Below are 25,137 nucleotides of genomic sequence, written 5' to 3'. Positions count from 1 at the left end.
CAATCCACTTCTCTCCACCAAAATGATGACTTTTCTTATCTGCTGGTCCCTGGGCATTAGGAGTCAAAGTGCCTTGGTTTATAGATTAATGAGATTCTTGTTTTGTTCCCTGGTAGAAATGGTCTCCTTTGAGATCTAAAACTTCTGACCTTGCAGAGCTCAGAGTTCTATCAATGGAAAAGTGCAAATTCTCCAAGTGGGTCACTGTGTGTGATGAGAAGCAATCAGGGCTTATGATTCCTGGATCTCCTGCAGAGCCCTTTATTGCTCTGAGCCCCACTCAAAGCTGCAGTTTTTTGCGTCACATGGTATGGGCTAGAGCAGCAGTCCCAGATGTAGACAATGCTGCCTGCTTAACCTGAGGCCTGTCAGAGCTTGTACTTCCTTCCTCCTGGTGGGAGATGGGAGATGCAACAAACTCTCCTTTACTTTGAATGAGGTGTCCCAGAATGCCAGAAACTTATGGCTTATCTCCCACCCTCTGGGTGCATATGCCTTACCAAATTTCCAAATATGGTAGCCCGTTCTTTTTTATCCACCCTGATTAGCATGATGTCATCAATGTAATACAAATACAGTATTCTTTGTGATGTTCAAATGGTCCAAATTTCTTCACAGAATTTGAATGGAAGGGGTTCTAGTTAGCATAATCCCGTTTACCATAATCCTGTTTACCATTGTCCGTTTCATATAAATGCGGACTGTTTCAGATTGTCCTCTTTGATAGGGATAGAAAAGAACATGTTTGCCAAATCAGTGGTCACATGCAACATACCCAGGGCCGTGGTAATCTGCTTTAGCAAAGACAACACATCTTTATTACATAACTGCATCTGGTTTCTGCAGACACCAGACTGGAGAATTCAACAGAGATAAGACAGAGACCATTAGTCCTGAATCCTTCAGATCCCTAAGAGTGGAACTAATTTTCATTATCACCACCAGTAAATCCATTTAAAATAGGGGTTAAAATTTCATACCAAATAGTGGGGAAAAGGTATTTTTTTTAATTATAAAATTTTATTTTAAAAATATTTAACAGTTTTCACCATATGCTGGTTATTTTAGAACTGAAATGTGAATCTAACTTTTGTTTGGGTGAGGGAAAGGTATTTAAAATATTTTTTCTAACAAAATCATATGATGGCTTACTTTGTGTTTGGCTATAAAGCACTGTTCTAAAGATCATTTTTGTAAAAATATTTAAAGCCTTCATTATTTTTCCCAAGGGACTCCCTTAATCCTTTGACATCAATTTTTTTCTTTTAATGCACATATAATATTATCCTAATTCATTATTTTTTTTACTTGATCTTTGTTAGATTCTCCTTTGTCAGTTTGATTTGATATAAGCAATTCTCTGACATCACTGTGGTAGATTTCATGACATCCTTTATTGTATTGGCACATGTTTACCATGTGATTTGATGGGATAAGTAGAGATAGAGGCCAATGTTAATCAACAAGGTGTTTTCAGAAGTGACTAATTTGGGGATGGTGGTAATAGCAGTGATGTATTCTTTTTGTGTTGATTCTTTGGATCAAAACAGTGTTTGGTGGATTCATCCGTGATATTGGATACACCTGTAGTTCATTCATCTTCACTTTCACACAGTATTCCTTTGTATTGTTATGCCACAGTTTACTCATTTTGCCAAATACCTTTTTTCGTCATGTTTGACATTCACCAGTGTCATTATCTTCTTTTCATTATTTATTTTAATTTCTTCTACCTACTTTCTCTGTTTTCTATTTGTAGCACTCCTGTTAGGTCTATTTTTGAAACTTTGACTTGATCCCCTGTGTTTCTTAATTGTTTCAGATTCCTGAAGAGAGAGATGGAATAAAAGGATACAATGAGAAAAAAATTATCTTCCAGTCCTCCCTTTGTATTTTAATTTTAGCAAGCACAATTTAAATTTTTCAATTGCTTTTTCATAGATGTAATATAGTTTCAAACTCTCTTGAGGATATTACTTATAATTACTGGAAGATTTCTTCTTTAGTCTAAATTATATATTTCCATAGATGCCATGTTTAGATTCCATGTCATACCTTACTGCATTTGAGAGACAAGAGGACAGAGGCTTAAAACACAAATCCTGGAGTAAGACTACTTGGGTTCGAATTCTGGCTCTGCCATTTGTAGCCTTCTAACTTCTTAGAGCCTCAGTTCCTTCATCAACAAAATGGATATAATTATAGTATCTACCTTGTAGAGATGTGAAAATTAAATGAAATAGTTTATGTAAATTCATACTTAAAACATGTCTGATACTTCATAAGCACTCAATAAATGTTAGCTATTATTACTGTAGCCAGGTGCAGTGTTCTGGTTTCCAGGCATATAAAACTGAAGCAGACTTGGGACATTCACTCAAAAACTTATAACAAAAATTGATATTATTCGTCTAGCCTAGCATTCACCTTCTATCCCAATGGGAGTCATGGTACATATTAAATAACCATACTGTTCAAAATTATGGTACATTCTCTATGGTTGTGTAAATTAATTTAGTATTAAAATATAACCTGAAAAAGAAAATATATAACCTGAGGCTGAAACTACAATAAGAGTCCTTTTGCTTATTTTGTGCTTAGAACTGTACTTGGAAAGCATAGGATCATATGGGGACAGCTTATGGAGGTGCCAAGAGGCAAGAGTGTAAATGGCAAAGTAAGGCATGGACAGTATTCCTTGGGTTATTAGATGTGGTAGGAATTACTATGATGTGGAATAGGTGATAAATTAAGCAGACTGGTTAGAAGTGTGGCTTGTAGTAAGAGGGCCAGTTTGGTCGGTTGGTTTTGAGGATAGGTCCACACCATGGGGGCTGACAAAACTGGCACAAGAGTTTGGTCATTATTCTGTAATGGTCAGGGATTTTTGAACAGGAGAGTAATATGACATAAAGAGGTATTTTGGTCTATGGTAGTTTTAATTTTTGTCTCTGTAGAAAATATAAGTAAATTTCTCAGTATTTTGGACAATTCAAAAAAGACTTTTTTCTGAGTTATGTGTAATCTAAACTCTAAAAAAAAGTTAGTTCTAAAAGATATTATGCCTTTCAATCTCATGTTCTTTAATATTTAAATATTTCATTTTTGAGAGAGTCCAAAGTTTTGTGAATTAGGAGTGCTGGACCATGACAGTTCAGAGGTATGCAGATTAAAAGTATAAAATAATTGAGGGTAATGGAAAATTAAGATTGCAGGGCTTACTCTTCAATTGTAGTAGGAAAATTAAAGGTAAACTACATAACAAAGTTCAGAATAAAACATGTATAAGTATTCAAGTCCTTGCAAGTTTATAAATTGCCTGTTATGTCTCCAACTACATTGCTATTATGTGGCCAAAGCACAGGGGACTTCAGGATGTGTATTTATGGACTGATTGCCCAACAGATAACTGCACTATTCCGGAATGCTATTGCTATGTCAGTAGTTTTAGGCTTATTGTTTTAAAATTTTTCCATTTTTCAACCTAATTAACTTAGGATGTCTCTAATGTGATTTGCAAAGAATTTTATATTTATATTTTGCAATCAGCATTTGACTGGCGCTCAGGTTTGAGACATGCACTACAATGTGTAAACATTTTGCATGATAATAAATAGCTCCTAAATGTTTTATGATTGCCTGTTCCCTGCTAATTGGTCATGGATTGAAAAATCCCCATTGTTTAATTTTTTTTTAATTTGTGGGAAATTTTTATAAATGAGTGTGTGGGGCTTCATATCACAGCTGTTGTCATTTAAAGTTTGGACAGCATCATTACAAATGAAGCCCTGCTGTGAAATCAAAGTCAAAAGGCATCTTGGCATCCCAACCATTTCCTTAGGAGAAGATTACAGCTCAAGTCTGTTGAATTTTATTGCCTTGGGCCTCATGACAGTCTTCAGAAACATGCAAGGCATTTCTGTTAAAGAAACTCAGATGTGCTAGGACACAGGGGATGACATTCTTGTGCATAGCGGTGTCCTAAGCAAGGGAGTGAGGAATAAGAAAGAAAAAGATGATTCACACTTTTTGCCATGTTCTGGGATTATTTCATAAAATCCATAAAAGTGAGAGAGAACATATAGTAGGTGATACCATACAGGAAAAAGGTGTGATATTTTTCTACGTAGCCTGACTGTGTATTTTTTCCAGCTTTATTGAAGTATAATTGACAAAACTGTAATATATTTAAAATGTACAGCATGACAATTTATATGTTGTGAAAGGATTGCCACAATTGAGTTAATTAACGTATCTGTCACTTCACATATTCATATACTTACCTTTTGGGGGGGTAAGAACACTTAAGTTCTATTTTCTTAGCAAATTTCATTTATACAGTACAGTATTATCATCTATAGTCACCATGGTATACATTAGATCCTCAGACCTTATCATCTTACAATTAAGTTTGTACCCTTTTAGCAATCTTTACCCATTTCCCACACACTGCAACCCCTGGCAACCACCCCATTCTACTCTGTTACTGAGTTCAACATTTTTTTTTAAAGTTTCACCTGTAAGTAATGTCATACAGTAGTTGTCCTGCTCTGTCCAGCTTATTTCACTTACTGTAATACCCTCTAGATTCATCCATGTTGTGCAAATGGCAAGATTTCCTTCTTTTTAAGGCTAAACAATATTCCATTGTAAGTGTATACCACATTTTCTTTATCTAGTCATCCATTGATGGACACTTAGGTTGTTTCCATACCTTGGTTATTGTGAATAATGCTGCAGTGAACATGGGAATACAGATATCGCTTCAAAATAAGGATTTCCTTCCCTTTTAATATATACTCAGAAGTGGGAGTGCTGGATCATATGTACTTATATTTTTAATTTCTTGACGAACTTCCCTGTCGTCTTCCATCGTAGCAACACCGGTTTACATTCCCACCATCAGTATATCCTACATACTCACTGGCACCTGTAATTACTTGTCTTTTTGATAATAGCCATTCTAATAGGTATGAAGTGATATTTCATTGTGGCTTTGATATGCATCTCCCTGATGATTAATAATGTTGAATACCTTTTCATGTACCTGTTGGCTATTTGTATGTCTTCTTTACAAAAATGTTTGTTCTGTTCCTTTACTTTTTTTTCAATTGGGTTATTTGGGGTGTTTTTTAAATTGTTTTTTTTTTAATTGTTTGTTTTGCTATTGCATTTTATGGGTTCCTTGGATATCTTGGAAAATAACCCCTTACTGGATATGTGATTTGCATATGTTTTCTCCCATTGCATAGTTTGCCTTTTCATCTTATTGATGGTTTCCTTTGCTGTGCAGAGCTTTTTATGTAGTCTGCTTGTTTGTTTTTGCTTTTGTTGCCTTTGCTTTTGGTAACAAATCCAAAAAATTATTGCCTAGATCAATATCAAGAAGCTTACCACTTATGTTTTCTCCTGGGAGTTTTACAGTTTCAGGTCTTACATTCAAGTCTTTAATCCATTTTGAGTTGGTTTCTGTGTATAGTATAAGAAAGGGGTCTAGTTTCATTCTTCTGCATGTAGATACCTAGTTTTCCCAGCCTGACTATATCTTAAAATAAAAACTTTAATGTGACTCCAAGGTAATGACTGCCTTAAAAATCATCTCTCAGTTGATTATATTATTTTCTTTGAAATGAGTTCTGATTGACTCATATTCTTCGTCCTTCCCCTCCGTCCCTTCCTCCTTTCTTCCTTCTCTCTCTGTCTCTCCCCCTTTCTCTTTACTTCTCTCCTCCCCTCCTTTTCTTCCTCTAACACACACTCTTTTCTACTAATATGACTGAGAGACATTACTCAAGTAGTTCTATTAGTCACTCTTTTTGTATCTAAAATTCATGTTCCTGAATTTAAACCAAAGATCACTTGATCTAAGTTGAGATCTATCCAGCCCATAACCTGACTCCAGCAATCATTTCCAAAGACGCATCATGGATGAATATGGTTGTGTCTCATCTTTTAAGGATGTGTTCCATTCAGCCATGGATTTACCTCAGCCCTATAAAACGTGTTCTTATTTGTCATATGTTTACCCTCTTGGGATAGTTTCCTGAGTTCATTTAGATAATACTTGTTGAACGAATGAAAATTGTTATTCAAAGGGATATCCTGCTAACTACTCTCAACACTCATTCTGGAAATCTACGGCTTAGCGAGATAATTTGTTTCTACTGATCTTTCTGCTTCGTGAGAGTCTGGAAAAGGTATAAATCATTCATCAGCTTTCCATAAACATTGATACTGCTTCTTATTCACTGCTGTAAAAATACCGTCAAAGAACTAATAGTTTAGTAAGGAGACAGAAAAGTAAACAGGTAATTACCATGTAGCGTGCTATGCTAAGTATTTCCTAACCTCAGTGATAATAAATATATATATATATACTGAATATTTGCTATGTGCCAGGTACAATTTTAAGTATTTTACTTGTATTACTGATTTTTTAACTTAATTGTATTGTGGTCTGATAACCATATCTCTGTGTTATCTATCTTTGGAAATTCACTGAGACTTATTTGATGGCCTAGTATGAAGTCAGGTTTTCTAAATCCATCTGAACAGTTATAGCTACGGGGTTAGAGTATAAATAGATACAAGTAGGTTTTTGTATACAGTGTTCTATATATATCCATTAGCTCTGACTTTTTAAAAAATCTCTTGTACTGATTTTTCTACCTGCTTGAGGTATTAAATATTGACAGTGGTATATTAAAATCTTTCAATGCGATTGTGAATTTATATTTCTTAAATGTCAATTTTTGCTTTATGTGTTTTTATGTGTATTATATCTTTCTGATAAGTTGAGCTATTTTATATAATGCTTCTTTTTATTTCTCGTAATGACTTTTTCCTTAAGATTGTTTTGTGTGATTGTTGATATAACTATCTCAACTTCTGGTATTTGCTGGGTATATCTTTTTCCATCCTTTCAACTTTTGTGTATTCTTAAGTTACAGGTAATATCCTTTTAAACAACAAATATTTGGACTCCAGCTTTTTATTCAATGACAATATCTGCCTTTTAGCCATAATATTTGGTTTATTTTGGCTATTACAATTTTATTTATTTCTACCATCTCATTTTGTTCTTATCTGATTATTTCTCCTTGGGGGTTTCTTTTCCTCTTTCTGGCTTTCCTTCGGGTTATAAGTTTTCGTGTTTGTTTTCCTCTCCATTTTTTTCTCCATTAGATTGGAAATTGTAATCCGTTCTGTATTCCTTTGGCAATAATATAGAAAATTTTTAAGTGCTCACTTAATTTATCAAAATCCAATTCCAGACTACCACCTCACAATTTCTGTGCTACTGTGGTTATATATGTTACTTGTATCTTAATTTTCTTTAATACCAAAAGACATAATTGTCATTGTTTTATGTCACCGTATGTTTAGATTTGCCCACATGTTTACCAGTTTCCTTGTGGAATTATCTTTTTTATATCTCAGACTTTTTTATCTGGTGTCCTAGGTGGCTCTAGGGGTCCCAGCTTAATGGTAGTTCTCCTAATGGATTTCCTACCTTTAGCAAGCACTGGGCTTTGTTTTCTATCCCTTGAGTCCTTTAGTTGTTCAAAACTAATACTCAAATTTACTTTGTTCACAAGCTGTTTCTGAGGTAAAATTTTACTTCGCTGCTCTGTTTACCACTCCAGGTTCCATTTAATTTACATTTTGGTCTGAGTATTCATTAGTTCTTTCCAGTTCATTGCTTTGCATTAAATTTTTTAAAATATTTTATCTAGCATCTTTTAATTGCTCAACAGAAGTGTCTGTCAAATATGAAATTAACCAAAGTCAAGAAAAAAGTCCAAGAATAACAAATGTTGGTAGGGATGTGGAGAAGAGGAAACCCTCTTATATTGTTAGTGGGAAATGCAACCATTATGGAAAACAGTATGGAGGTTCCTGAAAAAATTAAAAATAGAACTAAAATTAAAAATACATTTTTTAAAATTTATTTTTTATTTGATTATGAGCCAGCAGTTCTGACTAACAGAAAAATCCAAAGAAAGTGAAAACACCAATCTGAAGAGATATATGCACTCCTCTGTTCAAGCAGCATTATTTACAATAGCCAGGATATGGAAGCAGCCTAAGTGTCCCTCAATAGATGAACAGATAAAGAAGATGTGGTGTGTGTGTGAGAGAGAAAAGAATGAATTCTTGCCATTTGTGACAACAAGGATGGACCTAGAGCATATTCTAAGTGAAATAAATCAGGCAGAGTAAGACAAGTACCGTATGATTTCACTTATATGTAGAATCTAAAAAACAATACAAATGAACAAACAAAACAGAAACAGACTCAGGTACAGGAAACAAACTGTTGGTTACCAGAGAGGAGAGTGGTTGTGTTGTAGGCAAAATAGATGAAGGGGCTTAAAAGATATCAACATCCAGTTATAAAATAAGTCATGGAGATATAATATACAGCATGGGGAACTTAGTCAATATTGTAATAACTCCTTTGGTGACACTAACTAGCCTCATCATGGGAATCATTTGATAATGTAGAAAAATATTGAATCACTATGATACCCCTGAAAGTGGGTATGTTGTATGTTGTGGGTATGTTGTATATATGTAACATATGGTATGATTGTATGTTAGTTATACTTCAATTTAACTAAAGAAATAAAAATCCATAACAAGTTTTAAGGTGATCTTTTGGTTGGAATTCTCACAGATTTTTGATGATATCGAATCATTTTTCCAAAATGTATTTTCAACTGCTTTCTTTAAAAATGTTCTTAGTCAAATTTGGTTTGGAAGTGCTGCCAAACAAATTTTCTCCATACAGTCACAGTTAAAAAAAAACCCTGAGAAGTCCTACAGTTTTTAAAAAAACAAACAAGAGGGGTGCCTGGGTGGCTCAATTGGTTAACCGTCTGCCCTCAGCTCAGGTCATGATCCCAGATTCCTGGGATCGAGTCCCACATCAGGCTCCTTGCTCAGTGGGGAGGCTGCTTTTCCCTTTGCCCCTCCCCCTGCTCATGCCTTCTTTCTCTCTCTCTTAAATAAATAAATAAAATCTTTTTAAAAAATAAAAAAAACAAGGGCACCTCACTTAATTTTGTTTACCCACCATTTCCCCAATTCCCAACTCCCCACAAGTAAAAGTTATCAATACTCTGTAAAACTAGTGTTTGTGGAAGTTTGAGTACACTCCCCTTACCATTCCTTTGGAAACCTTTTAGGTATGTTTTCTTGCAGAACCAAGGAGTCTTCTTTGCAGAACTAAGGATTGGGTTGTTTTCAGCTTTTGGCTATTGTGAATAATGCCTCTGTGAACATGAACGTATGAATATCTGTTCAAGTCACTGTTGTTTTGGATATATACCCGGAAGTAGAATTGTTGGGTCATATGGTAATTCTGTTTTTCAGTTTTTGAGGAACTGCCATACTGTTTTCCTAGCAGCTGCACCATTTTACATTCCCACTGAGATTTCCTGACTATACCATTCCCTAACATTTCGCCCAATGAGTTTTGGCATCGGTAACATTTCTTGCCTGATCAATAACAAAATACCCTTTGTATTCAACACTAAGACAGAAAAAACATTTCCAGTCAGTTATAAGATGGATTCCAGTCTTGGAGAAGTTAAAGTGTGAAAAAAAATGTGTATCTTAGAGTCAGTGAAATATGGTAAATACACTAAAACCCCCTCCAAAATATTTTTTAAATAAATTACACAGCTTTTAACACAGTCTTTATAAAACAGGAAAGTAAAGGTGGCTGCTCACCTGTAGTGTATGAAAATAATTCCTACAAACATATAAACTACCAAAACTGAAACATGAAGAAATAGAAAACGTGAACAGACCAATAGCCAGCAAAGAAATTTAATCAATAATCAAAAAACTCCCCACAAACAGAAGTCCAGGGCCAGAGGTTTCATAGGCAAACTCTACCAACGTTTAAAGAATAGTTAATACCTATTCTTCTCAAACTATTCCAAAGAATAGAAAAGGAAGGAAATTCATTCTATGAAGCCAGCATTACCCTGATAAATACTCCACTAAAAAAGAGCACTACAGGCCAATCCCTGATGAACTTGGATGGAAAATTCTCAGTAAAATACTAGCAAACTGAATCCAGCAATACATTAAAGAAATCGTTCACCACGATCAAGTGGGATTTATTCCTGGGTTTCAAGGGCGGTTCAATATTCGCAAATCAACGTGATACACCACGTTAATAAAAGAAGGGATAAGAACCATATGATCGTGTCAATAGATGGAGAAAAATCATTTGACAAAGTACAACATGCATCATCCATTCATGATAAAAACCCTCAACAAAGGAGGTTTAGAGGGAACGTACCTTGATGTAATGAAGGGCATATATGAAAAACCCACAGCTCATATCATCTTCAATGGAGAAAACTGATAGTTTTTCTGCTACAGTCAGTAACAAGACAGGGATGTCCACTCTCATCACTGTTATTTAACAATAGTGCTGGAAGTCCTAGCCACATTAATCAGACAGCAACAACAAAAAAATAAATAAAAGGCATCTACACGGATAAGGAAGAAGTCAAACTTTCGCTATTTGCAGATGACATGATACTCTTATATAGAAACCCAAGAGACTCCACCAAAAAACTGCTAGAAGTGATACACAAATTTACTAAAGTCACAGGATACAAAATCAACGTACAGAAATCTGTTGCATTTCTATACACCAATAATGAAGCGACAGAAGAAGAAATTAAGGAATCAGTCCCATTTACAATTGCACCAAAAACAATAAGATGCCTAGGAATAAACCTAACCAAAGAGGTGAAAAATCTGTACTCTGAAAACTGTAGGGCACTAATGAAACAAATTGAAGAGGATGCAAAGAAATGGAAAGACATTCCATGTTCATTAATGGAAGAGCAAATATTGTTTAAACATCCATGCTACCCAAAGCAATCTACACATTTAATTGCAATCCCTATAAAATACCATCAGCATTTTTTACAGAGCTAGAATAAACAAAACTAAAATTTGTATGGAAGCACAAAAGACCCCAAATAGCCAAAGCAACCTTGAAGAAGAAAAGCAAAGCTTGGAGGCATCACAATTTCGAATTTCAAGCTATACTACAAAGCTGTAGTCATAAGACAGTATAGTATTGGCACAAAAATAGACACCTAATCAATAGAACAGAATAGAAAACCCAGAAATGAACCCACAAATATATATGGTCAATTAATCTTCCACAAGGCAGGAAAGGATATCCAGAGAAAAAAGACAGTCTCTTTAACAAATGGTGTTGGGAAAATTGGACAGCTACATGCCAAAGAAAGAAACTGGACCACTTTCTTACACCATACACAAAAATAAATTCAAAATGGATCAAAGACCTAAATGTGAGACTTGAAACCGTACAAATCCTAGAGGACAGCAGCGGCAGTGACCTTTTTGACGCTGGCTGTAGCAGCGTCTTACTAGATACGTCTCTGGAGGCAAGGAAACAAAGTAACTATCGGGAGGGACTTCATCAAAATAAAACACTTCTGCACAGTGAAGGAAACAATCATCAAAACCAAAAGGCAGCCTTCAGAATGGGAGAAGGTATTTACAAATGCATATCTGATAAAGGGTAAATATCCAAAATATATAAAGAACTTGTCCAACTCAACACCCAGAAAATGAATAAACCAATTAAAAAATGGTCAAAAGACATGAACAGACATTTCCCCAGAGAAGACATCCAGATGGCAACAGCCACATGAAAAGATGCTCAGCATCACTCATCGTCAGGGAATACAAACCAAAACCACAATGAGAATCACTTCACACCAGTCTGAAGGGCTAAAATATAATACCCAAAAATACTAAGTGCTGGCAAGGATGTGGAGAAAGGGGAACCCTCTTGCACTGTTGGTGGGAATGCCAGCTCGTGCAGCCACTCTGGAAAACAGTATGGAGTTTCCTCAAAAAGTTAAAAATAGAGCTACCCTGTGATCCAGCAATTGCACTACTTAGATATTTATCCAAAGAACACATAGGTATTTATCCAAAGAATTGGATATCCCAAGAAATAGATTCTTTATCCAAAGAATACAAAAAGACTAATTCAAAGGAATACATGCACCCGATATTTACAGCAGCATTATTTATAATAACAAAATTATGGAAGGAACCCAAATGTCCATTAGCTGATGAATGGATAAAGAAGAAGTGTGTGTGTGTACACTATATTGTACACCTGAAACTAATATTGCACTGTATGTTAACTAACTGGAATTTAAATAAAAACTTTTTTAAAAAGTCTTTCTCAAATGTATTTTTATCTCATTTCTAAAATAATGTGCTTCAAGAACAATTGTTTTTGGACAGTTTTTTTTTTTTTTCAAATTTACCTAAGTAAGACTTAGTGACAATTTGGAATAAAAGTAAAAACCCCATGAGACAGTAAACAGTGTATCCTAGATTTTTGTTTCCATGTATTTGTGATTTCTGGTATATATCCTAGTTATGCTCTTTTCTCTTTGCTTTGTTTAAGGATTGTTCCAGTTTAGATGAGTATAACATTGCTGCAGCATTGCTCCCTTTGACCAGTGCTTTCTACAGGGTAAGTTTCAGTGGTCTATACATAAGCTTACTATGATTTATATAAATATATGCAGTTTGATCCATCATGGAACTACATGAATCTTTTCCTTGTATATCTAAGATATATCTCTGGTTATATTTATTATAATATTTATTGCATACAGTTGACCCTTGAACAACACAGATTTGAACCGTACGGATCCACTTATTTGTGGCTTTTTTCCAGTACCGTACTGCAAATGTACTTTCTCTTCCTTATGATTTTCTCAATAGCATTTTCTTTAGTTTATTGTAAAAATATAGTATGTGATACATACAACATACAAAATATGTGTTAATCAATTGTTCATGTTATCAGTAAGGCTTCCAGTCAACTCTAAGCTATGAATAGCTAAGTTTTGAGGGAGTGACAGACACAGATTATTGACCGCACAGGGGGTCAGTGCCCCTAACCCCCTCATTGTTCAAGAGCCAACTGTACTGTGTGTAGAAAATTTAATATATAATATTAGGTCATCTCTTAAGATAGAACCCCACCCATCCCATCCCTGCTTTTTCTTTTTTCTTTTTTTGCTTTATTTTTCTTTATAGCGTTTTGTAACACCTGAAATTATGTGTTCGTTTGTTTACATTTGAGTATTTTCCCCTACCACAGAAGGTAAATTCCATGAGGCTAGGATATTTTCTCGTAAATATTTGTTGATACGGCCAGTTTTTTGTTTTTTGTTTTTTTGAACTTTACTTCAGTCTGTCTGCAATTAAAGGTCTTAACCCAAAGGTTCTCCATCATCAGGAGCTCTTTCTCTGCTAAGTCACTGCATATCCCTCTTTCTTCCTACTTACCCTCCCTCCCTTTTTTAAAACAGAAAGTAGAATTTATGACGTTCATACTTCTAAGAACTGGCAAGTCATACTGACCATGCGCAGAAAACAGGACAAATCTCAAAAATGTCAAACACATGGATTTTAGGGTTAGAAGCTGTTGACAACTAACTGGAGCTTGAGCACCGTCTTTTGGTCTTCCCGCCCCAGCTTAACCCTAGCTGCATGCCTGCTCCATTTCTCTTCAGTGCACACGCACTAACCTTCTGGACTTCCTGACCCCTTCGTCTCATTCCCCTGCTGGCATGGAGAACACTTAACAAAAATTGGCCAGGCTGTCTTGGATCGTAAGCCACCTACGAAATCTGTCTCTATATCTCAGAGCAGCTAGAAAACTTAGTCCGCTGTCTAACTAGCCTTCATATAGGCCCTCACCTGGCATTTGTTAAAGAAAATGGCATTTTAGGGGCGCCTGGGCGGCACAGCAGTTGAGCGTCTGCCTTCGGCTCAGAGCGTGATCCCGGCGTTCTGGGATCGAGCCCCGCATCAGGCTCGTCCACTGGGAGCCTGCTTCTTCCTTTCCCACTCCCCTTGCTTGTGTTCCCTCTCTCACTGGCTGTCTCTCTCTCGCTGGCTGTCTCTCTCTCTCTGTCAAATAAATAAAATCTTTTTTAAAAAATTAAATAAATAAATCTTTCCCACTTTCAACGTCTAAAATATTTTTTAAACTTAAATATTATGTAGAAATAAATAAGAAACATAGGGAAAATAAGAACTGACAATAGAAACTCAAATGCTTAAGTGACCCATTGCTTATGATGTTTTTTAGGGAGAATCATTTAACCATTTTATAGTGTGTATTAGTGAGCATTTGGTCATGGTAGTAGAAGCACCGTGAGCGATACAATTAAATAACTTATTATAATTGTTATGGAAACTGGGGGAAAAGTTTGTGGAAGGCTTTGAATTAGGCTCTATTTGTGGGCGTGAATTCTCTGTAGGTCATGACACAGGGAAGAACAAGGACAAACTGGAATCTGTGTATATCTCTTGCTGCTTCTTTTTTTTTTTTTTTAAGATTTTATTTATTTATTCGACAGAGATAGAGACAGCCAGCGAGAGAGGGAACACAAGCAGGGGGAGTGGGAGAGGAGGAAGCAGACTCATAGTGGAGGAGCCTGATGTGGGGCTCGATCCCATAATGCTGGGATCACGCCCTGAGCCGAAGGCAGACGCTTAACTGCTGTGCCACCCAGGCGCCCCATATCTCTTGCTTCTTCTAACCTCAACAATACAAATGACCTGCAAAGGAAGCAGCGCTGTTAGCCATAGAGCTACACATGCACTGGCCCTGGGCTGGGAGAAGCTGAAGGAGATGTGGCAGGAGCTGGAGGAACTGTGAGCTCAGTCCCTTCCCCATGTCAACATGAGCCAGCAGACCAGTGACAGTGTACGAGCCGCAGCAGAGTGTCCAGTATTGCCCTCAGAGTGTAATGACTGCCGCTTCATTTTTGTCCAAATCTTAGAGAAACTTCTCTTGTGGCCAACCCGAACCCTAGAATCAGAGGGGAAAGAAAATTCTGGGAAATGTTGTCCCAGCTTAGCTTAGTTTCCACAGTGCAAAACCTTCACACTGGCTTTAGTTTTATGGGAGTTTTTATGTAGTTAATAAGTTGGGCTAAATGCCATACTGTTTCTCTGTGTTATCAAACAAGAATTCAAACTTATATTTTAGGGGTGGGTTTATGAATTTAATTCTTTCTTGTTGTTGGCTTGGTTTGATTCGATTTGGTTTGGGCATGAAGTAAGAGCCAGAAACCATGCCAGTAATATGAGCAGGAAAAATTTAATAAGTTATTAAGTAGTAACAGGGGATTAACTGCTAAGAAGTAAAGAGAATTCTTAAGAATAGAGGAATATCAGAAACAGAGAGCAGCTACTACCTCTTGGGCTTAGCCAGAGTACCCAAGAAAGGAACAAACTTGGAAGACGGCTCCTCCGCAACAAGACTTGTGTTTCAGACCTTGCTGGAGCAGTGTTGATTTGGCCTCTGGATGGCATAGAAATTCACCGAGGTGCCACAGAGCAGAGCTGGCAAGCAGGAAACTACCTCCTGGGGTTCTGGCAAGACTTGCTGGGAATCCCCCTCGGTAGAGAGCCAGTGAAACTTAATAGGAAGCCACTGTCTGGAGTACCACTGAAACTCCATAAATGGAAAGCATTTTGGGGTTTCCCAGACGCCACCAGCAGGTGCATGCCATAGGAGCTAGAAGGAAAAAGCACACCAGAACCAGGAAAAGAAACCACTTTCTACTGCCGTGTGTCCCTTCAGCACTTTATACTGACAAAACTTAATATTGTGCCAGCTGCTAAAGGAGAAACAGTTACATGTCCAGCTCCAGTACCACAAAACAGGGCAAAGAAAGGTCAGTTTGGAGGAAAGAGACATTGCATTGGTAACTGACACGGTGGGGTTAAGGAGGGTGAGGGGTGAGGGTGGATCATACCAATTCTTAGATACTTTCTAAATTTCTAACTTACAGGAAATTATTTCTGGTGTATAATTCTGGAAAATTCTGTGGATGTAAATTGCATTATCCTGGCCATAGACTGCAAATGAGCCATGCTGGTAGTGTTCAGCCAATATAAACTCCTGGGCCTTGCCCAGCGTGCTTCAGGGAATGGACTCAGCTGTTTGTGTCTTATTTTAACTCATTTGAAAATATTTTTAATATTATTTATTAGTCTTTTTTTTCCAGTGGAACAAAAGTTTATTGAATGTCTCAATATACAGAGTTACTGTGCCAGGCAACATCATATCATGGGCAGGCCCATGAGTGACACTGACATGGCCACTAGGAGCTTGTATTAGTCTTTCTAATACCATAATAAACAAGAAATCAAACTGTTCCACAGTCGTATCAACTGGATGGACATTTCCTTAAATTATGTATGTGTGGTTAGAAAATTCAAATACTACAGAAACACATAAAATGCAAAACAAAAGCTCGCTTTCCCACCTCTGCCCATATCCTCTGACAGTTGACTTCTTGGGGAAAAAAAGTCACTCGTTATTGCCAGCAGATAAAATATAATATTACTTTTTTAAACTAATCAAACTATTCACACTGTTTTCTCACCTTGTTTTTTTCACTTGGTTGAATATCTTGGAGATCTTTCCATATACCCAATTAGGTATATAACACTAATACCTAATTATTTTTAATGACTGCATATATATTTTCTTCTTAATGAAAAGATAGTATCGGTGTGTGTGTATATATTTACTGTAAGCATAAGAGCAGACTATTTCATTGACCCAGATGAAATGTGCTGTTCATCTTTTAGCATTTTCCTTTGTGTAAAAATATCCCAGGTGGTTTCATTTGTAACATTATATATCTTAGATTTTGGGGAATTTTTTATGCCACAACCACCACAAATTTGAGGGATTTTTTTCCCTTACAGTTCTATCACTTGTCTCTACTTTTAATGAGTTATATGCAACTCATGCTTTAACTTATGAAGCCTTTCTTGCAAGTGGTATTTTGACAGCCAGGTTTAAATTGTTAAGGATTACGGGGGCACCTGGGTGGCTTAGCCAATTAAATTCAAGCACCTTGAAGTGATGCATTCCCTTCTCAGATTCCAGAGATTCCCCCCATACACAGGTGGCACTTCGTGGATGATTTATTGTCCAAGATAGGTCTTACTTCAGGGCGCCTGGGAGGCTCAGTCGTTAAGCGTCTGCCTTCGGCTCAGGGCGTGATCCCAGAGTCCTGGAATCGAGCCCCACATCAGGCTCCTCCGCTGGGAGCCTGCTTCTTCCTCTCCCATTCCCCCTGCCTGTGTTCCCTCTCTCACTGGCTTTGTGTCAAATAAATAAATAAAATCTTAAAAAAAAAAAAAAAAGATAGGTCTTACTTCATAAGAGCATTATTCAGGCTCTCATTCTCAATAGAAATGGATTTATGTCCTCTTTAAAATTCTCATTTCATTAGACATGTCAAAAAATCTTTTCTAGTATCCAGACACACAGAGGATTCATTCTTACTAGCAGGTTTGTTGAGGTATAATTTATATACCGTAAAATTCATTCATTTTAAGTGTACATTTTGCACTGCATTTTGACAGATTTGCACAAGTATCACACTCTCTAATCTTAGAACATTTCCATCGCTCCAAAAAGAAACCTCATGCCCATTTGCAGTCACTTCTTATTCCCAGGCAACCACTAATATACTTCCTGTCCCTATAAGTTTGCCTTTTCTGAACGTTTCATATAAACGGAATCATATAATATATGTTCCTTTATGTCTGGCTTCTCTCACTGAGTAAAGTATATTTGAAGTTCACCCATTTTGTTGGAAGATTTCTTTAGGACTTTTAATTATTAATTAAGAATTCTCCACACCCGGAGTGCTTAGATCACCTTCTGTATTGTGTCAAATTGTACCTAATTCAAGATGTAATGTATAATTAAACTAATTTTCTTTTAATAAATGTATCAGGAAAAATGTGAGATGTCGACCCTGATTTTGCAGTTCTTTAATTTTTCTCTTGCTAAATGGTAACTTCTGCTTATACAGTCGAAATGAACGTGTGCTTACCTGATTGTAAATAAATTTGAGATCTAGGTATTTTTCCACTTCAAAATATAAAAACCAAAGGCAGGTAGATGTATTCAGGGTGGTGTGATAGAAAAATCTGTTGATTACTACCTGAAAAAAGTCATTTGTGTAAATCTAGCTTTTACCTAATCTGTCAGAGAAGCAAAAGTGAGCCCTAGAGTGTGGAGAAACACCGAATTCCCTGAGCCGCCTCCTGAGTGATGACCTTCCTGACATCATATTAGGAGTATTTCTCCTCCCGATCCCTGACCCCCAAAATGGGCAAATCAAAATCTGTGACCTGCGTCTTTCGTGTCAAACCTGGTATTTCTCGTATAAGCCTATGTATCAAAGAGAACATGGTAAAGAACAGAAATCCAGAGGAAAGTGAGAGCAGTAATAAAGACAGCTAATTCGTACCACCTAGTACAAGATGCTATGTCTGACTTGCAGTGCCTAGCCCAAATCAATGAATATTACCCCCATTGTAAGATGAAGGGATCTCTACCACTTAGCTAGTAAGTAGCAGAGCCAGGACTCAAACTCAGTTCTGACTCCAAAGTTTCCTATTCTTTAACTATAATAAGATTCCCCAAGTGAATCCCAATTTATACAGCATAATTCTGGGAGCTTTTCATCTTTTTGCTTAGAGGTACTGAATTGACATCACTCCCGTCCCCTCATTTCTCCAACCAGTGTTATCCATATATCCAGCAAGAATACTTCATTAAGCTTTGGCTTAGAGTGGAAAAGTCAGAAAATGCTGATTAATTGAATGGTACAGTTAATAAATAATTGTCACGTATCATTATATGTAAATCTCTAACTTCCACATATTTCTAATAGAAAACATACTAAGTACTCAGAATCACACCAGATATACTTTTGTACTTCTCTGATGATTTAGAAGTTACTTGAATAATAAATGGTTTTGCCCTTTAGTCATTAATATGGACCCTGCTTGTCCTATTATAGATATGACAGCTTATAGATAATTCTAACCAATGGAATCCAGATGAACCCACATTCATGTTATTAAGATTATTACTGGAAGAAAAATCTTATAATAATATATAAAAAAGATATTTTATCAGTCCTTTCTCCCCCTATTGGTAAATGACAAGAGAGGTTCTTAAAAATCTACAAAACAGGAAAAGAATTTTGTTTTTCTTAAACTTCATAATCTGGATACATTGCATTTCCTACAACAGGTCTCAAAGGATTACATTTTTGGCAAAAAATGGCAGGGGGTGGTGATGAAGGATCTTTATTCATTATTATTTTTTTTTTGCTGTAAAATAAAATACTAAGTTTAAAAATAAATTAACAGAAAAACATTTGAGAGTGAAGACAGGCATCAACAGTGGGCTGAATCCAGATTTGGCCTAGGAAAGATATGAATGTGCTTATTACAGCAGATACCTCCAGCACAGCAGAATTTTAGGATGGCCAGATAGTGTCTTGCTTTTATTTCCTCCCTTTATTTTCTTGTTCTCTCAGACAACTTAGCATTCTTTCCTCCTCCCTTCTCAACACAACCTCTTCTTGCCTCTCCCAGTGTTTCTCTCCAGTTTTGGCTCCTTTTCTCCTAGTCCTAGAAAACCTCTGCTTCTGAGAAACTGAATTATTATAATACTTTGGAATTCTTATTAATATTAGTTTATCTTCACTGTTTAAACTAGTAATATAAGGCAACAATGGAGTTTGAAGATGTGAAGGAACATGGTTACTTATAAATGTAAAATTAGATTAACCACCTGATAGAAAATTGTATTTCAACAAAGTTGCTGAGTATCTCGTTTGTGTAAAACTCTGTACTAGGCACTGGATGACTTGCAGTCATGTGTAAGACATGGTTTCTGCTCTCCAGTACTTGATTGTCTTGTAGGGTAGACATGAAAATCACTAGTAGTAAGCAAAATAGGAGGAAACAAAGTGAACTGTTGTACTGAAGAATGTGGATGTAGGAGACCGGCCTTTTTTATTTAAATCCCTCATACCCTGGTAGTCTCCCTTACATAATGACACTGTCATTTATGGTAACTGTTTCCCCTTCGTCTGCTTCCCTCTGGTTTCAGGCCTTGATATGTGTGAGTTTTGTCCCCTCCCTCACTTGAGGGCCTTCTCTGTCAGGCTTTCTAATCAACTCTCCATACTTTCTGGGCTTATTCCTCATTCTCTCCTCTTTTCCTTTTTAGAATCCTCTACTGTTGCAGCCAGTCTTAGAGCATCCTTCAACATTAATATACATGAAAGCTGGGGCACCTGAGTGGCTTAATCGATTAAGCGTCTGCCTTCAGCTCAGGTCATGATCCCAGGACGGGATTGAGCCCCGAGGCAGGCTCCCTGCTCAGTGGGGGGTCTGCTTCTCCCTCTCCTTCTGCCCCTCCCCCCAGGTCATGTGTTCTCTCCTTCTCTCTCTCTCTCAAATAAATAAAATCTTTAAATACATATGTGTGTGTGTATGTGTGTGTGTGTGTGTATATATCTATCTATATATATATGGAAGCCACACTAATCAAGACACTTTTATTAATGTTATAGAGAAATTTATTCACAAATGATAATTTGTTACCAATAATAAACCTTCAACCTCAATAATTGTTATCTCTTCTTGCTGGATTATCCCCTTTATTATTATATAGTGCCCTTCTTCATCTCTTGTTACGGTCTTTGTTTTAAAATCTAGTTTGTCTGATATAAGTATTGCTATTCTGGCTTTCTTTTGACATCCATTTGCATGAAAAAATTTTCCACACCCCCCTCACTTTCAATCTGCAGTTATCTTTATATCTAAAATGAGTCTCTGTAGGGATGCCGGGGTGGCTCAGTTGGTTAAGTGTCAACTCTTGATTTCACCTCAGGTCATGGTCTCAAGGTTGTGAGATCCAGCCCCACGTTGGGCTCCGCACTCTGGGGGGAGTCTGCTTGAGATTCTTTCCCTCTCCCTCTGCCCCTCCCTGCTTGCAGTCATTCCCTCTCCCTCTCTTTCTATCTCTCTCTTTCTCAAATAAATAAATCTTTTAAAATAAATAAATAAAGTCAGTCTCTGTGGGCAGCATATAGATGGGTTGTCTTGTTTTATCCACTCTGTCACACTGCGTCTTTTGATTGAAGCATTTAGTCCATTTACATTCAAAGGAATTATTGATAGATATCTATTTATTGCCATTTTATTGCTGGTTTTGTTGTTTCTGGAGATTTTCTCTAATCCTTTCTTTCATGGTTTGCTAGTTTTCTTTAGTAATATATTTGGATTTCTTTCTCTTTATTCTTTGCATATTTATTAGTGGTTTTTGATTTGTGGTTACCACTAGATTTGTATATAACCTCTTCTGCATATATTAAGTTGATGGGTCATTCAGATTTGAACCCATTCTTCACTCTGTCCTCCCCATGTTTTAAGTATATGGTGTCATATTTTACATCCTTTTATTTTATGAGTTCCTTGAACAATATTTCATAGAAATATGCATTTCAACTGCTTCTGTGATTCCTACTTTCATACTGTCATTTTTGGTTTGTCTCTTCCACTCACAGAGTCCCCTTTAGTATTTCTTGCTGGGCTGGTTTAGTGGCCAGAACTCCTTTAATCGCTGGTTATCTGCAAATCTCTTTATTTCTCCTTCTATTTTGAATATTAGCCTTTCTGGTAGAGTATTCTTGGCTACAGATTTTTCCCACTCAGTACTTTGAATATATCATGCCACTCCTTTCTGGGTTGGGAAGTTACTGCTGAAAAATCTGCTGATGGCCTTATGGAGTTTCCTTTGTATTTAACAGCCCTCCTTTGTCTTGTATCTTTTAATATTTTTTCTTTATCTCTGTATTTTGCCATTTTAATGACAAGATGTCTTGGTGTGGATTTGCTTTTCTTGATTTTTTTCGGGGTCCCCTTGCCTCCTGGATCTGGATATCTGTTTCCTTCCCCAGATTAGGGAAGTTTCCAGCTATTTATTGTTTCTTCAAGTAAATCATCTGTCCCCTTTTCTCTCTCTTCTTCTGGCACTCCCATAATACGAATATGTTTACGTTTGATGGAGTCACTGAGTTCTCTGAGTCTATACTTCTTTGCATGGTTCTTCTTTCTCTTTTGTTCAGCTTCGTTGCTTTCTATTATTTCATCTTCTAGGTCACTAATTCGTTCCTCTGCTTCTTCCATCCTGCTGCTTATTCCATCAAGTGTGTTTCTCATTTCATTTATTGACCCCTCTATCTCTGCTATATTATTCCCTATCTCTGTGTTAAAGGTCTCACTAATGTCCTCCACTCTTTTCTCAAGTCCAGTGAGTATCCTTATGCTTTGATTTAAATCAGGCATGTTTTGCTTAGATCTATGGCTGTGACTTTATCTTGTTCTTTCATTTGGGATAAATTCCTGTCTTCTCATGTTGTTTAAGTCTCTGCCTGCTTCTCTGTCTTAGAAAAGCCAGTTATGTCTCCTGCTTCTGAAAATAATGGCCTTGTGGGGTGCTTCGGTGGCTCAGTTGGTTAAGCATCTGCATTCTGCTCAGGTCGTGATCCCAGAGTCCTGGAATGGGCCCCCATGTTGGGCCCCCTGCTCAGCAGGGAGTCTGCTTGTCCCTCTCCCTCTGCTCTTGCCCCCTGCTTGTGCTCTCTCTCTTGCTCTCTCGCTCTCACTTTCTCTCTTTCACACTCTCTCTCAAATAAATAAAATCTTTTTTTAAAAAAGTAACAGTCTTATAAAGAAGAGGCCATGTAGTTCCCAGGGCCTGGAGCTTCAGGGAGTATCTCCAGAGTGTGCTGTGTACACTCTGTCGTCGTGTTTTGGATGCCCCGTCCTTGAGTCCAGTCAGCTGCAGAGGCTCTCCTTGCCTGTCGTGGGCAGTGTTTGGTCCCTGGCCTGAATGTGGCAATTTTAACTAAGTGTGCTTTGGTCTCCTTGTAAAGTAAGACCTGACACCACTTCCATGAGTCCCTACAGAACTGTTTGGTCAGAGACATGGCGTGGGCAGGGTTTGTGCTGGTCTTCTGAGAGAGCGGCATCCCACACTGGGACTAAGGCAGGTGTGACTGAGAAGGGCAGTCCCACCAGAGTGCAGACAGTCCCACCCAGCACCTTAGTGTAAAAGCAAGTTAGGCAGCCAGTGTGTGCACTGTGCTGGTTCCTGCAGGTGGAACGTGATAATGCTGAAGGGTAGGGATAAGAAATGGTACTGGCCAGCTCCTTTGTTCCTGCAGCAGTCTCAGTGAATACTGCCTCTCAGGGACATGCTCCACGAAGAGCAAATAATCTCCCCATTGTGTCCCAGGTGTTCTTCAGCTCACTATTTTCACACCGTCTGCCCCCTGGTGGTTTGCCTTCCTTCTCTCCAGGAGTAGCCCTGATGCCTCTGGACTCTCCCAGTGTCCAGCTCACTGACAGCTTAAAACTTCAGATGTTAAGTCTCTCTGGTTGTAAGAATTCACAAAATTCAACCCTTCTCGCTTTCCAAGCCAATGGCCATGGGGAAATGTTCTCCATCTCTATTCCCCTGTGTGCCCCTCTCTCTTGCCCTTCTCCATGACCGCAGCTCCATCCCTCCCCTCTGTAGCAGCCAGGATCTGTTTCTCCCCTAAACCATGTCTCCACACTTCCTACCTTCTTTGATGTGGCCTCTTCTCTGCCTTTAGTTGTGGGGTTTGTTCTGCCAGTCTTCAGGCAATTTCTGCAGTATTTAGGATGATTTGATAGTTATCTAGTTGTATGCATAGGACAAAATTACTGTGCTTCTGACCACCTCCTTGGGTTCTATTAGTCTGTTTGAGCACCTGAAAGAACTCAGAGAAACATGTTACTTGCTGGATCACCAGCTTATTATGAAAGGATATAACTCAGGAACAGCCAGATGGAAAAGATGCAAAGGACCAGGTATGGGGAAAGGGTGTATAGCTTCCGTGCCCTCTCTAGGTGTGCCTCTCTCCCCAGATCTCCATGTGTTCACCAACCCAGAAGCTCTCCAAAACCCCAGTACCCCATGTTTTAGGTATAATTGTGTTGCTTTTTTTTTTTAAGTAGGCTCCACACCCAGCATGGAGCCCAACACGGAGCTTGCACTCACAACCCTGAGATCAAGACCTGAGCTGAAATCAAGAGTCACTTAACCAGCTGAGCCAGCCAGGTGCTCCAAATGTGCTACTTTTAAATTCTTCCTTAAGACATGGTCTGACTTCCTGTCATCTATAGTCTGGGCTTATCTAAAGCTCATATCTAGGTTTTAGAAAACAGGGTGTAAGCTCATGAAATAATTTTGTAATTTATGTACAGAATTCACTATGAAATAAAAAATATTTACCCACAGAGATATTATCAGAGTCAAAAATAAGCCATATTCAAAGCCATTTTAACTTCTTAAGCCTCAGAAAAATATTTTTATTATTTTAACAATATACTGATATTATATATTATGTGTAATATATATGATATGATATTTAATCATCTGTTATATTATTAACATGTGCTGGGCTAGTCGTTTGTAGGGAGTGGTGGGACAATGGATAATACCCAGCCACCATAAATAGCAAGAACTGAGAGGTGATTTCAGGAGAGGAATTGAGTTAGCTCTGAGCCATCTGTTGTTTTATGCTAGATTCCCTTCGTGATTAGTTCAGGTTATTAAATAAAATTTTCCTTTTAATGGAAAGCCAAGTGCTCTTAGTGAGATCAAATTTTCACCCACTTCTCTAGAATTACTTGCATTGACCAGCCCAGGTTGTACGTGATTTACAATTCAAATAACATTGATTTATGCTTAAGAAACATATATTTTATGGAAAAAATTTAATTATACTCACTTTAAGGTAGAGATCAATTAAACATTTGTCTGGTAATATCTTATTTAAAGAGCTAACGAGTATAATAGTCTCACGGGAAGAGGAAGCCCTGAGCCGCCTCCAGGGAACCTAATGAAGAGCTTACCCGCTGCCACCAGTCAACTGTAGATCTCCTGAGGAAACATTGCCTAGAGGAAGAAAAAAACGAGCATCTCGAGCATCTCGTGGGACCCACAAGTTACAGAGGAGAGATTCGACATTCTTTCCCTCTGTTTGCATAAACTGACTATTCTTGGAGGCATGAGATTGTTAAATCTGATATTTGGCTGGGCACCTCCCCCTTCGCTTCTGGTCCTAAAGTAGTGGGAGGTGGCAGTAAACATAGCATGGG

General features: G+C 37.5%; 1 protein-coding gene across 6 annotated transcripts in view; it reads left to right on the top strand.

Moving 5' to 3' along the window:
- The window catches only part of SBF2 (SET binding factor 2), a 453,500-nt gene that overhangs the window by 332,593 nt on the left and 95,770 nt on the right, over nt 1-25,137 (top strand). For all 6 annotated transcript variants that reach the window (XM_034666548.1, XM_034666550.1, XM_034666549.1 and 3 more), the window contains one exon: nt 12,491-12,559. In XM_034666548.1, the coding sequence (XP_034522439.1) occupies nt 12,491-12,559 (69 nt within the window). The remainder of the gene's footprint in view (nt 1-12,490; nt 12,560-25,137) is intronic.

Source organism: Ailuropoda melanoleuca, chromosome 8 (assembly GCF_002007445.2).
Source record: "Ailuropoda melanoleuca isolate Jingjing chromosome 8, ASM200744v2, whole genome shotgun sequence".
Taxonomy (NCBI): domain Eukaryota; kingdom Metazoa; phylum Chordata; class Mammalia; order Carnivora; family Ursidae; genus Ailuropoda; species Ailuropoda melanoleuca.
Note: the sequence above shows the minus strand (reverse complement) of the source record. Positions and strands in the feature narration are given on the sequence as shown.